The sequence below is a fragment of the Manihot esculenta genome, chromosome 14 (assembly GCF_001659605.2).
Source record: "Manihot esculenta cultivar AM560-2 chromosome 14, M.esculenta_v8, whole genome shotgun sequence".
Lineage (NCBI taxonomy): Eukaryota > Viridiplantae > Streptophyta > Magnoliopsida > Malpighiales > Euphorbiaceae > Manihot > Manihot esculenta.
The window spans coordinates 7,028,556-7,043,549 of NC_035174.2; the positions used below are offsets into that span (position 1 = coordinate 7,028,556).

The window sequence follows — 14,994 nt, forward strand, 5'->3', positions numbered from 1 at the left end:
AATAAGTCCAATTTTTTTATTCAAAATAAATGAACTCTAATTAATTTTAAAATTTTAATTTATATGACAAAATATTTTATTGATATAGAATTTAAATTATTTAAAAATAAAAATTGTTTATTATAACAAAACCTAAATTTCAATATCTTTAACTAAACCTAAATCCAAAATGGCGAGAATGAAATAAAGATGTTAGGGTTTGCGTGATTAGAGAAATTAAATGAGAGGACAGAAAAGTTCTTTAAAGCAGTACATGCCAAGGTTGCTTGTAAATATTCACGCAACCTCTCTCTCTAAGAGGTATTTTCTTTTCCCTTTTCTCTAAAATCTCTGCTTCCGGCAAGTGCTGTGCTGGAGAAGTTTGGCTTCCCGGTCATTGTTGCTAAATTTTTAAGAAATTTATTAATTTATTTATATCAATTTAAAATTTTTTAGATATTGTAAATAAAATTTTAAACTTTACCTTTTTTATAATTATACTTTTATTTTTTTTATAAAAATACCCTATACTAACGTTTATTTTTCCAATTGTATTTTTCATTCATAATTCTATTAATTTTTCAACCGAGGAACTCATTTTAGCATAAAAAATTTAAATTAACATATAAAATTTTAATTAGAGTAATATTTAAATTTAAAAATAAATATAAATGTATTTTTTATCTCACGATTAAACTTTTAACATTTAATCTAAATAAATAAAAAAATGTAAATGGATGTGATAATTCTATTGAGAATGTTTATTTGCTATTTTGGAGGTTTTTTATATTAAATTAGTTTTATACATTAATTTTTAACGAGAATAAAAAAAGAAATACAATTATAAAAATATTATTAGTGTATGGTATTTTTATAAAAAAAAATTAAAGATACAATGGTAAAAAGATATAAAATTTGGGATTTTTATAAATATTTTTTTCTAATTTTTTTTATTATTTTAAAATATAACTATTTTAAAATATAAATATGGTGCCAGGCCAATTAGAAGATGGCTTGAAAAGAAAGTGGTAACAGAGCTGTCAAGAATGCTTTTAAAGGTGGAGACTGATGAAAATTCAACTGTCTATATAGATGCAAGGCCAAAGGGGAATGAATTGGTTTATCAAGTGGAGAACAATGGTGGACTTGTCAATGCAACCGCAGGACAAAAGGCTGAAGTATTAATTCAGATACCCAGTATCCCAAGGAATGATGCAGCACAGGCAGTGAAGAAGATGATGAGAAGATTGGAGTAAATTGGCTGAGTTGATGGGAGAGGAGGCAAGCTTCTCTGCAGACTAAGTGGGAGTTTTTCCTGCCTCTGTTGTGCTTTGTTGTGTCTGTAACCATTTTAAACCTTGAATTGAAATGAGAGCCTTTTTTTTGTTTTTCTTTTCTTGGTTACCAAACAGCTGGTTAGCTCCTGTTAAATTAATTTTTAAATTTATTATAATTGTAGTAATATTTTAAATTAATTATAATAATATTTTAATTAAATCACATAACACACCATATTTTATTATTTTTATCATATAAATAATTTAATTAATTTAAATTAAATTTTAATTAAAATTTTAAATTTTCAATTACTTAAAATTTTATATTAAAATTTTTATTTAAGAATTAGAGAATTGAATATTTTAATTATATAATTTAGAAATTTTATATAATTAAGAGTTTAGAATTTTAATTTTAATTAATTAAATTATTTATCTGATAAAAATATAATATATAATATATTATATAAATTAAATTTGATTAAAATTAATTTTAAAAAATTATTATAATTACCATAAATTTAAAATTTAAATTTTTTTATTTAAAATTAAAAATTTAAATTATAAATATAAAAACTCTTAAAGTTAATTTTTTTTGGACCAATACATCTTTAAAAAATTTAGTAAATTAGTAATATATTCTTTAATTGATATAAAAAAACTTGATACCTAAAAATATAATTAGAGAGCCGTTCGATTATGTTCTAATTAATAATAATAAAAGAAAATCTTCGAAAAAAAAAAAGAAAGAGAAAAACACCGCACCCGATTTCTGCTGGTCTTTCGATAGCTGCATCGGTTGTAAGAACGAAGTATTTCCACGATCTCCCCCACAATGCGATCGAAGCCGTCCAATCTAGGGTTTCTCCAGCTCATCTAAGTCTTCTTCTTTCGAAGAAACCCTTATCTAATGAATCTCGAAGCAATCGCTTACGCAACTTCTCCTTCTCTTGGGCCGAAAATCCCCGATTCGTCCAGAATCGACGCCCAGGCTGATCATACCTTTCCTGCCATCGGCGGCCGGAAATGTGAAGGGCCGTGGTATGTTATTGTTTTAGTATTACCGGCTATCATATTTGTGGTGTACTTGGGGATCAACGCAAAGAAAAATTTGAGGAAGCTATGGAATGGGAGGTCTTACATCATGATTTCCTATTATGCCCTTCTCTGGTTGGCTAGCTCTCTTAATCTTGCTTGGTGCTGTCTTCAGGTCCTTTCTCTTCTAATTTTTCTTATGGTTTTCCGTTAAATGAAGAAAATTGAAGATATTGAGTTTCTGTGTGGATTTTGAGCATAGTGGAGTTGTAAGTGAATTTAGGGGAAAAGTGTATAGAAAGAATTACAAAAGTTGGAGGATTGGGATTTTTGATGTTTTAAGTTGGTCATTTTTGTTGTTGAGACCTGTAAAGAATTGCTTCTGAGACTGTTATTATTGTTCAGTATTGCTGTGAGTTCTGTTACTTCTGTGTACGGATTGAAGTAACGTAGAAGCTGTAATTTCCTTTCCTTTATTATGCCCAAGATGAAATTTCCTCCATTTCATGGAATTAACAGTTGATGTATCCTTTCCTGTAACTTCATCAAGGGGACCACTGATTTATCCTTGGTGGGAATAATGTATATCACAGACATGGGATTTAGAAAAATAATATAAGTTTTGTCACCCCCTTTTCTGAATTTTTCTCGTAGCTTAGTGATGTGATGAACTGATTTTTGTAATTTTTTCTTTTGCATTTAGTATTTACCTTCTGTACTTCTCCTTGATGAACAGGCTTGGCAGTGTTCTCCTGGGAAGGAGATTTCTTGGAATTTCCTGTCATTATTCACAGGATCTGCAATGCTGTGCTTGGAAATTAGCTTAATTGCTTTTCTGCTCCAGAATAGTTATGCTAGTGGATTGGAAACTCTGACCCGTAACTTTGCTGTCTCAGGAATCATTATTGGTGTTGATATACTCTTTAAGGTGCCATATTCTTTTGCCTTTTCCATGACACTTAAGCTGGATATGATTAAACTTTTAGACATGGCATCTCCCGATTGTAAAGTCACTGCCAGTGCCAAAGTGCTAGAGATTATTGTATGGGCATAGCTATACGTTCTTTAAATTATTGGAGCATGTTACGACCTGGAATAGGTATTGGGTAACCTGTTAAAACAGGAACTGTCACATCATTATTATTTATGTACCTGTTGTCAATACAACATCGGACATGGGTTTTTTAGTGATAAATTTTGAACAAGAAATTTTAGTTCAGGCATGTTCATTCATTAGAAGAAATTAAAGAAAGAAAAAAGAGGGGGGGGGGGGGGGGGGTACATGTACTATGTAGTCACACATGCTATCAATTGTCATTCTGTCTTCTTAAGATTCAATAATCTGCTCTGGGTTAGCGTCAAATTTTGCATTTTGGTTGCCATCTCTGTTTCTAAGGTTTATCTGTGAGTTAATCCATAAAGAATTAGCTCCATGTAGTCGCTATTTGATTTAGAAGGAGAGATAATTGGGAGTCCAACATAAAGTAAGAGTTAGTGTCCATATTTGCTTATTGGATACACTAAGATATATCTCATGGAGATTTTGGTTGCTAACTCGATTGAATTAATTTGAGCTTGTGTACCTTTTAAGTTTTAAGATAAATTGAGAACTGATAGGTCGATTACTAGGAGGCTTTAGAATTGCACCTTAATAGTACTTTGATCTTGCAGTCAAGGAGAGGATAATTTGATAGCATCCTGGGGCCCTTCTAATTAGAGCTCAATTTGTTTGTATATTCATCATATTGTGCAATGCTTTCCAGTCAAATCAACAGCCATCTTTAACTATTGAATCCAGCCTAACTGCATTCGACCTTTCTTTTTTTTCCACAGGGAATTTATGTTTTTGGATTTGGGGTTCCACTGTTCATTGACGGTGATGATAGTACACAAAGAATGAAGTGGGGCCTGTGGATTATACATAAGCTATTGCTTACAGCAGTTTATGGCTACATATTATTTGTGCATTTCTCAAAATGGAGAGAGAGGCTACCTCGTGGGTATATTATTTCTACTAATGTTTAAAAGTAGTTTTCCTAAACTAATAATCCTTTTCTTTCTTTGCAGCTAGACCAGCATTCCACAACTACATCATTGTGATGTTTGTCACTAGTGCTGCATCATTGTTTGCATGTGTGCTTGCTGCGCTTGGGGCTAGCTTTGCCATTTGGTAGTTAAAAAATTATTTAAAAACATAAGCAAACTCATATTAACATGCTTTGCAATTTTATATGGCATCGTGAATAAGGTTATTTCATTTTTCATCTGCTGCAGGTTGTACGATTTCATGGTTGTCTGCTATCACTCTCTTTACCTTCCTTTTCTTTACTTGACATTTCTAGCAGATTTTTTCCAGGTGATCATACTTGAATCTTGTGGTCAATCAACTTTATATCTTGTGTTTGCATGTTCGCTCACTATCTAAATGAAATTGAATTGGCATGTTTTTGTAGGAAGAAGATTTCCTTTTGGATAATGCATATTACTCTGAGATGAAGGACGCCGGGTTCTTTGATGCTGACTGGGACTAATTAATTTTAAGGTATGAATCGAAACATGGCATAAGATTGTATTCTCTGTAAATAAATGTGAATGAAAAAAAAAAACATTTGATTATGTTGTTAAAGCAAAAAAGTAATAATAAAAGGATGAAAATTTTTCAAAAAAAAAAAAAAAGAATGTATTATGGCCTCTTTTGTTCTTTTTATTTAATTGCATAGCAAATCTATAATATGATGAAATGAAGTATTAATTTTGAATAGCTTTGAAAGTAGGCATTTAGTGCCAATATAAAAACCCAGTAGTGAAAGAATGGCTAGTAACTTTTATCTTTTCAAAATATCGGCTGGGTGCCTACTCTCAATTGTTCAATCGAGTTCCTTTGGGCTAAAAATCAATAGTTTGTAGAGTTCGATAATTATCTTTCTGTTGAAATATGGAACATGATCTGGGATTTACAGCTTGAATTATTATTATTTCAATAAGGTTGTATCAAGTAACAATCATCTGGCATGAAATCCTGGGTGACTAGTAAGCCCAAGGAAACAGAAAAGAGCCTACATTGCACGTCATTTACTCACTGGAGTTGATGAACAGATGAACTAGATGTGATAATTAAAAGCTAGAAGTATTTCCTCCAACTATATTGAATTTCCCACCATCAGCTGCAGAATGATTAATGTCACAGTCGCAGGGTTAAAACTTGAAAAGTTATTGCAACTTGGGCAAGTTTATAACAAGTTTGAGAGAAAATAATTGTTACGAACCGAAAAATTGTCTAAACAACGAATTTGTGGGGAAATTTGTTCCCCAAAAAAGAAATCCTAAACTAGTTGGGAATTATGCAAGTCTAGAGGAAATAGGAATAGAAAAGTCAATAGACATCTATAATTTAAAATCTTTACAAATATTAATAAATCCTAAAATATTTATAGGAAAAGAGAAATTTTCATACTGAAAGATTTTGGGATCGGAAGAGATGTGACTTATATGGAATCATCTATGTTAATAGTTATAATACTGTAAAATTTCTCATGAGATATTGACTTATTGAGGATGCTTTATTTCTTTAAATGTAGTTTTATAAAATAAGCTTATGTTTGTTTTACAATTTCTTTTAAGAAAATATTTTTCAAATCTTTTACTCTTATCATTTCATAATTATTTATTTATTTTATTTTTTTACACTTATTAAAAAATATAAATTTTTATTTTTAAATTATATTCATTTTAAATATATTAAATTTTATTAATTATTAAAAATATTTTTAAAAATTTATTAAAATAAAATAAAATTAAATAGAGTTATAATAATCAATTTATATGTTATTATCGTCTTAATTTATATGTTGTTATCGTCTTAAAAAAAGAAACAAGTAAAAAAGTTTTGATAAAAAATATAAATATAAGGAATAATTGTTTAGAGTATTCATAAAATCTAATTAACAAAAAATATTTTTCTTATCATTTTAGAGAAATTATTTTTTATATTTTAAGAATATATAAATTTATTAATATGTTTTATTTTTTAAATTAAAATTAAATAATAAAAAAATTTATTTTATTAAAAAGTATTTTTTATAAAAAATATTTTTAAATATAAATTATTTCGGAATAAAAATAAATAAAGCTAAATAATGAAATTATGTCTCTCGTAGATAATATAATTTTTGCATTGTACGAAATCAAAATTTAATATGAATATTTATGAAGTTAGGTTGATTTACTTTAATTTAAATAAATCTGAAAGCCAACCTTTCTTTTAAGAGAGTCTGAAAGCCAAAATCGTTTTGCCTTTAATTCAAATTGTAGACTGTTTTCATCTATTGACAAGCTTTTCATTTATAGTAACTAAAAAATCAACTTGATTAGATATTAAAAATCTGAAAGAAAAATAGGGATTGAATAATCTCAAGCTTTTTCACTTTTCTTAAAAGCAATTTTAATCAAAATTATTAGCAGTGAATTTGTCCTACACTGCAAGATAACAGCTGCCTAAACTAGAAGAAAAAGTGGGTTGGTGAGTTTTTTCTTTTTCCTCGAAATTTGAATTTGTTAATATGGAGATTTAAAGTCTGAATACAAACGAGTTCATGTATAAATCTAAAATATTTAGGCTTGCTAGAGTAAAATACAAAAATACAAAAAAAAAAAAATTTACAATAGAAAATAACCAATGGTGGTGAGCTCCACAGCCAACCTTGCATCCGAGCTGTTGTGGCTGAAATCAGTGGCCGTATTCGCTGTACGCCAACTTTTAATGGCTGAATTGTCTTCCTGCGCCTCGCTTGTACTCGCCCGCCATTATACCTCACACGTGCTTTTCCTTAAATTCTTCTTGCAATCACTTGATTTGCTATACTAATTTTAACATTCCTTTTGCTATTAAATTATATTTAGTATACAAATTAATTTATTCAATCTTATAGTTTTTTTTAGAAAAAGGTACATTACTCATTGTTGCTAATGGATAAATATTTAAGCATTGCTGTAAAATATTTTTGAGATATAAATATTTAAATAATAATAATAATAGATGAAGTTTATAGTGAAATAATAATTTATTATTTCTAAATTATAAAAGTATATTTCATATACACACTTGAGAGAAGGGCATCGAAACTCCCTTTATATTTTTAATTTATTATTTAAAGTTTTTATAGTAAATTAAAGAGCGTTCTAAATGAGAAAAAATATTTAATGAAAATTAAAATTATAAAAATGTTGCTTATGTAAAAATAAAGAAAATATCATAAAATGATAGATGGAAAAAAAATGAGTAATTTTATTTTTAAAATAGAGATTGAAAATTAAAAGAGTAATTTTTTTCTATTTAATTATTTATATATTAGATGATATTGATTATTGCAGAGAAACGAAAATAAGCCAAGATAAAGAAAATAACTTCTTAAAATTATTTTATTTGGATAATAAAAGGGAAGAGTAAATCAGAAAATGTACAGAAATAGGAGCGTAAACGAACCAAAATATTTATAAGTTATTTGAAATTTAATTCGATAAAAATTTGATTAGATTCGATTTATTTTCTAAATAAGCCGATCTCGAACTCATATTTTAGATTCGTTTAAAATTTTTAGCTAGTTAGTTAACATTTTTTTTTAATTTGTAAAGGCATAATAGTTATGTAATGCATTCTTATTTAGGAGAAAATTTATATTTGTCTTTTTCTAAGAATTTATCCACGTAAAATAGAATAAAATAAATTTCTATTTTTTTTAGTTCTCCTTTTTAATTTTTCTTTTCGATTTCCTTTCACAATTAAATAGCTAAACCAAAGGGCTCATGAGTAAAATTCTATATGTCTTTTTTTCTTTAAGAGAGAAAATTGATTCATTGCATATTGATTTAAAAATTAGAATAAAACAGTGTAAACATAGAAGGCCCAATTCACTAAGCAATACAAAACCTTAAAACTATCTCAACCCACAAGAGATAAGCCCACGACCGACAACCATAAACCTGAAACATTCGAGAACAAGAGATTTAGAATCGAAGCTTCATCGTTCCCACATCTCTTGAGATTTATCCAGAATCCATCTGAAAAAAAGAAAAACTTAACATGCACCCAAAAAATATAGATACAAAAAGACTAAAAAAAAAAAAACTTTAAAAGCTTAAACAAATTAGCTAAGAAGTATTAAATAAAAGATAAAAAACTATCATTATAAGAAGGATCTAGAACCAAGAGGAATATCCAGCGGTACAATAGAGCTCCTTTACACAAGCAGTCTTTTACAGACTAGGTATTTCACAACCAAACATTGTTAGGATTTCCAAGAGTTATCGCACCAAGTAAAAGTTAGAAACTCATATTTTTAAAAAAATTATGTGATTTATAGTCTACACTGAAAAGCATTACCAAAGCAGCAAAAGAATACTAAAGAGAGGAAAGAAAAAACAAACAGAAGACAAACCTATCACAATCCCTTATCTTGAAGCTCGGTTTGCCGATATAACTTAAAAGAAAGTATTTATACCATTCAAAACGGGATGAAAGGAATTCATAAAAATTTGAGGAAAAAAGGACGGTCGTCTTCCATTTAAAGGAATAAAAAAATAATCGATTTGATGGCAGCAATAGATTATTAAGCAGAGAAAGAAAGGAAGGGAAATAGATATTTTATAATATAATTTTTATATTAACTTTTTTATAACATTTAAAATTTATTATTATTTATTTATTAATAATAAATAATACAAATAAATAATACACATAATATTTTTTCATACAATCCAAAATGATATATGATTCATTATCTAAAGCAACTGTTAATGGGCCATTCTATAATTTCTCAACAAACCGACAATAAATTGGCCGCTCATTGAAAAGATGGGAAAAAAAAAATAGAAATTAAAAAAACTGGCCACCTCCCCCCCACAATCTGCCCCACAATCTGCTGCGGCACTATTTTTTGCCTAGATAGCCACCCATTTCACTTCTCTCACTGTCACTCGCACACTCTTCCATACCTCACTCTCTCTTTCTCTCTCACTCACACACACACTCATCAGTGATTCCGCCAGAAACCCTTTTCTTGGCCTCCATTGCTACCGCTATAACTCTGTGCCACTAATCTCTTAACCTTTGTCTGAGCAGTAATGGCGGTTATAGTGCTCGCAGTGCTGATGTTGGCCATGACTGGCCATGCTAGTAAGCTCCTGGAGTAACCCTTTTTTAAAAAATAAAAATTTTGAAGACCTTTAGCTTAAGCGTCTCCTTTCCCCACCCACCATAGTTCTTACAATAAAACAACTGGTCTGATCTTGCCTGCAATGGAAAATTTTTTCCCTTTTTAATTTTTTTTTGATATTTTTCCCTACAAGTTTTTGCCCTTTTGTTTCTTAGTATGTTATTTGTTCTCTTACAAATTTATTTCTTATTTGTATTTTTCACAATGTTGCTAGCCCTGGTTTCTTTCTTCCTCTCTGTGAGGATTTTTTTTTCCCTCTCTCTCTGTGAGCTATTTGCAGGTGCTAAAGATGACATTTTTTTCTTCCAAAATCAACCTTCTCCAATATTTTTTTTTATCATATTTATTTTCTGTAGGCCAAATTCCTTATTTTGAAAACCTACCTTTTCATTTCCCTGTTTATTTCCTTTCCTTTTTTGTTCTAACAGTATTTATTGTTCTTGTTTAGGCTGCACATGGTGTGTTTGCAAGGATATGTCTGATGCAGTTCTTCAAAAGACTCTGGACTATGCTTGTGGAGCTGGGGCTGACTGTGCTCCTACCCATTCAAATGGCGGTTGTTTCCAACCTAATACTGTGAAGGCCCATTGCTCTTATGCTGTTAATAGCTATTTCCAAAAGAAGGGCCAAGCTGCAGGCTCTTGTGATTTTTCTGGCACAGCTGCCGTTTCTGCATCTGATCCCAGTAAGCCATTGCGTCAAATCCCTTACTTTTCTGTATCTAAATGTGTTCCATAAAGAAAACAAAGCACCCATTTTTTCTTACCTCTTTGTGTGATTCATATAGGTTATAGTGGCTGTTCTTATCCGGCTACTGTCAGGTATATTGCTTTTATCTTGCTTTTGTTTTTTTGGTGCATTTGCTTCTATTTTCTTTCTGGTTTAGCATCTCTCTCTCTCATACCCATTTGACATTTCAAATGTTAATGATTAAAGTAAATCTGTCACATTTCAGCATAGTGAATTAGTGATTGAGGGGTGCCCTTAACTTTTTTGTTAATGGGGCACCCCTCCTTTGTTTAGGGCTAGATGCCAAGGCAAGATAGGCTTGCAAGTGGCTATTGTGCTTGGCTGTCGTGAAGCTAGTTAGTATAAAAATATAATAAAATTTGGAAGAATATACCGTCTATGGAAAAGTGAACTTGTTGGTGCTAGCCCTTTATTCTTGGTCCCTTTACTTCCCTCTGGGCTCTCACTGACTTCATATTAAAATACTGAATATGAAAGAAGAATCTAGGGCATAGATTTAAAAATCCACCGTGGCTGAAGTTTTAGTTCACATTGAGAACACCAAGGAAATGAAGAATTGAGTCAGGAATTTCGTGGGATCAACCTTGGTGCTGTTTGATAACTGGGCTTGGAAAAACTTCAAGATAGATAGACCAATCAAATTAGGATTTACAGAAGCATGACATGCATAATTGGATGGAGACGTAGTTCTGTTCACGTTGGCTTGTGTAGATTCCTCTGCTCCTGTAGCTTTGGCTTCAAAAGGGGAAATTCATTTATTTATTTATTTATGTGGGATGGGCATCTTTCCTTTCATCAATAGGAGAAAAAGGTTGCTTTTTGCAAGAATTTTGGTTCTCTATCAACTGTTTTCTTGCTGATGATGCTTTTCGTTAGTAAAATGCACGACACCTGTCCCCACCTCTTCTATCTCTCTTCTGTCACTTTTATTTAAATTCAAAATGAGCTATGTTTGTCATCTTGACTCGTATTGCTGTTGCATGATAATGTTCTTGATCATTTAGCCGTTTGCTAGTCGGTGAAGAGTTTCACTTTTCATAAAAAAGATGCTGCAATTATTAGTATTCATTGTCTTTTGCTAAAGCTAAAATTTTACAAGGATGGATGATATAAAGAATGGCAACTTGTATAAAGACAATGTTGTGCGTTATAAGCCACGATAGGCCTCTACCTTTTGAACTCTGTCTAAAGATCTTGCATATGATTAATACGGATGTTAAGATTTTTTTTATACTTCCTTTTTTTATTTCACATGGTTTAGTTTTCTTAACATACTGTAGCAGTGCCGATTGTTGATCTGGACATGAACTCAAAGTCCTCAATATTTCTTTAAAGAATGAGAATAAAAAGGCATTACAATGTCATTTCTCGAGGATGAGTCTTTAGTCAAAAAGTGGTGTGATAAGGGAGGGAGGGCAGGGTATGCAACAAGACTTTTTTTCTACTTTGAAGATCAAAGTGTTTGCTGCCATTTCCATGGTGGGGATTTTATTATTTTTATTATCATAGGCACCTCAAAAGCCTTGGGATGAATGATTATCTTGGGATCTGAGCCATCTTTTGAAATTTGGATGTCTTTGAGAACTGTGCATGTGTGGTCCCATAATTCTAAAATTGTTCCTGCATTTATTGGATCATTGTTCTCAAGTGGCTGTGCTGTTGTTATCTCTAGTTTGGTTAAAAACACATTTTTGTGTCGTATAACTATGGTAATTAGCAGCAAGGCCACCTGGGACAGCCAAATTTTAATGACAAGCAGTGTACTATTGGTAGTAACAGTAATTTGAGCTCTGTGTGCTTTGGTTATGTCCTCAATATTAGATTTTCATGTTGTACTAGGAATGATCTGTGTTATTCATAGTCCCAATCCAGAACAGCTTTTACTTCTTTTTCCCTTGCCTATTTGTTGTTGATTTAAGCGCAAAGTTTAAAATATGAATCTCTGAATGGTTACAGCATGAATGCCATTATATAGAGCTTCAAAGTTGCTACAGGTTCAATTTGGATTGCTGTTCTGAATGTGAATCCCATATGCAATCTTTGGGAATGCATCAATAAATGTTGTTTTTGGTTGTGTTTTCACTGAAAATTACTAAACAAAACGATATTCCCTCTCACATGAATATGAGCTATATGGATCTTACATAGTGCACTTCACATGTTTGTGAGACGGATGGAACCTGTTATGTTTGTCCTATTGAATAATTTTTCATGTCTGCACATGCCCTAAATACTTTAGGATTGACCTAATATATCTTCTTAACTTGTTCTCATTCTTTGGCATCTCTGTTCTTATATATATATAAAAGAAATTGTGAATGGAAGCTAGAAGTATGATTGCTTTTGCAACTGTGTTAACTTGTATATGTGTTTTTGCCTGTGGTGAATAGTAAACCTGTTTGATGTCATTAGGTTTGTGTTTCTAACATTTCAAACAATTAAGGGAATAATGTGCTAAGTTATGGAATGTTCAGGTTCAAAGGCTTATTTACCAACTCTTCCTTTGGTTTATACAGTGCTGCAGGGACTAGCACAACCACTCCAACTCCAGTGACCACAAATCCATCTACCACCACACCCTCAACTACCAACCCAAACACCAATCCAGTCAACACCACACCGACAACAACTACTCCATACTCCACAACACCTTCCAATGGAGTCTTGGGAGGCATCGGCAACGGCGTAAGTCCAACAGGAGCTGGAATAAACACAGACATTGATGGTGGGTTCAGACTCCCTAACACTAGCTGGTTCTCCATCTTGGTCACCCTCTTGGTATCAGGCTTGATGCTCTTGTGGGGTTAAAAATACAAACGTATGGCCTAGATGGCGGTTGCTTAGGTGGGGTATGTGCCACGATTGATGCTGGATATCAATATGCAAATGTATGCATGTGATTCTGCCCTTCGTTTATGTATGAACATGCTAGCTAAGTTTTTGTTTGTTTCTTCTCCACTCCTATCAGAGCAAAAAGATGGGCTTCTTATTCCTTTTTGGTGGTTGTGGTCAGTGGTGGGACATCTTTGTCTGTATTTTCCCCCGTGTCTGTACATCTAGATTTAGATCTAGAAAACCAGTAATTTATTAGTCTAATCAGAGTTTGGCACCCACGTTCTTATTACCGCTGAGGAACTTCGTTGCTTACTTTTACTACGAGGCCGTTTTTGTCCCATTACAGTTTTTTTCATATAGTCAACTCCAGCAGTTTTGGAAACTGACTTCTTAAGATGAGAATTTTATCAAGTGATCTTTTAGAAGCTTGGTAACTTGAACAGTGGCATGTAAAATGGTCCGACTTTTCAGCAGGGTTTTCAATTTTGCCTCTGGAAATTATTGGATGCTAGAATGCTAGAATCTTGTTATGGACCAAGATAATCTTAAGCAGAAGAGTGTCCACGGAACATTTTCTGGAACTGGAATACCCTCATGTAGCCCCATGTTTCGCGTGCGTCAACTGAAGAAAGATGCAATTTTTTACAATGCTTTTTCAGTATTTAAAGCCTTTAAAAGGGGTATTACACGAAAAGAAGGGATGAGGGTATTGAGGCGGCTTGAATCCGGAATTTTGTGACTATGCGTTAAGTTAAACGGCTTTGGCAAAGGAAGATGCAATGGTTAGTGATGCTATGCAGCAGCTAATTAAGCTGGCTGGTTTACGGTTACACCCGCGCATTATTAAATGCATAAGGCCGGGAATTGCTGCTTTGTGATGATCCATCAGGTGCCCGGTGGGTGTGATGTAGGGCTGGCTCAGAGTCAATTTCGGTCTGGTTTTGGACCTGAGTTGCCTTTTTTTAAAAAAAAAAATTATTTTTATTGGAATATAAATTTTTTTACCAAAAAATAAAACTCACACACATCTAAATCAAAATTATTGTAATTTTGACAATATTTTTTGATAGTACATAAATCCGTACACTCCATTAAAAAGTGAATAATATTAGCCACTGCAGATTAGGCGAATCTAGTTTCATTGATTTTGGGCTGATTTCAATTTGAAGTGGCCGACCAGATTTAATGTGATGTTACTTGACCAGTCATTGATTTCATATTTTTGTATTTGGAGAATGAGTTTTGTTTTTTTTTTTATTGATCACTAAAATTATCGAGTGAATGATAGAAAAGTCTAGAATCTGAGCTATGCCATTGAGTTTGAGGGTCAAAGTATGCTCAAAAGTAAGATTAAAATTTATTCTAGATATTTTAATATATTTTATTTAATAAAATAAAATAAAATATTTTATTAAAAATTATTTTTCATAATATGATTTTTTACAAAAAGAATTCCTTTAAAATAGTGATGATGATAAGTAATACTCTTCCCAAACGATCAATACAGGTTATAAACGTCAGAATTCTTAATCTCTTAAATCTAATTAGGAAGCCAATGTAATTCCTCGATTTCTTTCTCTATTTCATAATAAATTCTAAATAGGCTGGGGTTGAAATTACAGGTGTCAATGTTATTTATCATTGATTTAATTGAGAATCCAGTTATTGCAGATTTATTATTATTATTTAAAGAAAAGTTGAATTTTCATTCAAATTTAAACTCACAAGTTTTTTTTTTTAATATACTACTGTATGTACTAATGCTTTTGTTACCGTTATTAATGATGTGTCTTATTATAATAAAAAAAATATATCCGTTACACATATTATAAATGTAAATTTTGTTTTTATAGCAAGTCAGCAGAAATCCAGTAAGCGTTACCATTATTCTTAGAATTTGCCAAAAT

General features: G+C 31.3%; 2 protein-coding genes and 1 long non-coding RNA gene across 3 annotated transcripts; 2 read left to right on the top strand and 1 right to left on the bottom strand.

Moving 5' to 3' along the window:
* Positions 1-1,957: 1,957 nt before the first annotated feature.
* Positions 1,958-4,897, top strand: LOC110630848 (protein CANDIDATE G-PROTEIN COUPLED RECEPTOR 2). The gene is made up of 6 exons (XM_021778455.2): positions 1,958-2,466; positions 3,028-3,219; positions 4,125-4,287; positions 4,359-4,461; positions 4,566-4,647; positions 4,745-4,897. Exons 1-6 carry the CDS (start codon positions 2,167-2,169, stop codon positions 4,820-4,822), a joined length of 918 nt encoding a protein of 305 aa, XP_021634147.1. The 5' UTR covers positions 1,958-2,166; the 3' UTR covers positions 4,823-4,897.
* A 3,282-nt stretch (positions 4,898-8,179) lies between these two features.
* Positions 8,180-8,898, bottom strand: LOC122721678. The gene is made up of 2 exons (XR_006348393.1): positions 8,726-8,898; positions 8,180-8,348 (listed from the first exon to the last, which is right to left on the bottom strand). It is a non-coding gene; the product is annotated as an uncharacterized LOC122721678 (long non-coding RNA).
* Positions 8,899-9,179: 281 nt separating this feature from the next.
* Positions 9,180-13,376, top strand: LOC110600242 (PLASMODESMATA CALLOSE-BINDING PROTEIN 3). Its single transcript, XM_021737042.2, has 4 exons — positions 9,180-9,462; positions 9,951-10,187; positions 10,290-10,323; positions 12,769-13,376. The coding sequence occupies exons 1-4, from the start codon at positions 9,411-9,413 to the stop codon at positions 13,058-13,060; spliced, it is 615 nt and encodes a 204-aa protein (XP_021592734.1). The 5' UTR covers positions 9,180-9,410; the 3' UTR covers positions 13,061-13,376.
* Positions 13,377-14,994: the final 1,618 nt, after the last annotated feature.

Coding starts and splice junctions, on each gene's coding strand:
- LOC110630848 (XM_021778455.2), top strand. CDS start 2,167: ATGAATCTCGAAGCAATCGCTTACGCAACTTCTCCTTCTCTTGGGCCG. Junction 2,467..3,027: donor TTGCTTGGTGCTGTCTTCAG/GTCCTTTCTCTT, acceptor CTTGATGAACAG/GCTTGGCAGTGTTCTCCTGG. Junction 4,288..4,358: donor ATGGAGAGAGAGGCTACCTC/GTGGGTATATTA, acceptor CTTTCTTTGCAG/CTAGACCAGCATTCCACAAC.
- LOC110600242 (XM_021737042.2), top strand. CDS start 9,411: ATGGCGGTTATAGTGCTCGCAGTGCTGATGTTGGCCATGACTGGCCAT. Junction 9,463..9,950: donor GGCCATGACTGGCCATGCTA/GTAAGCTCCTGG, acceptor GTTCTTGTTTAG/GCTGCACATGGTGTGTTTGC. Junction 10,324..12,768: donor TCTTATCCGGCTACTGTCAG/GTATATTGCTTT, acceptor TGGTTTATACAG/TGCTGCAGGGACTAGCACAA.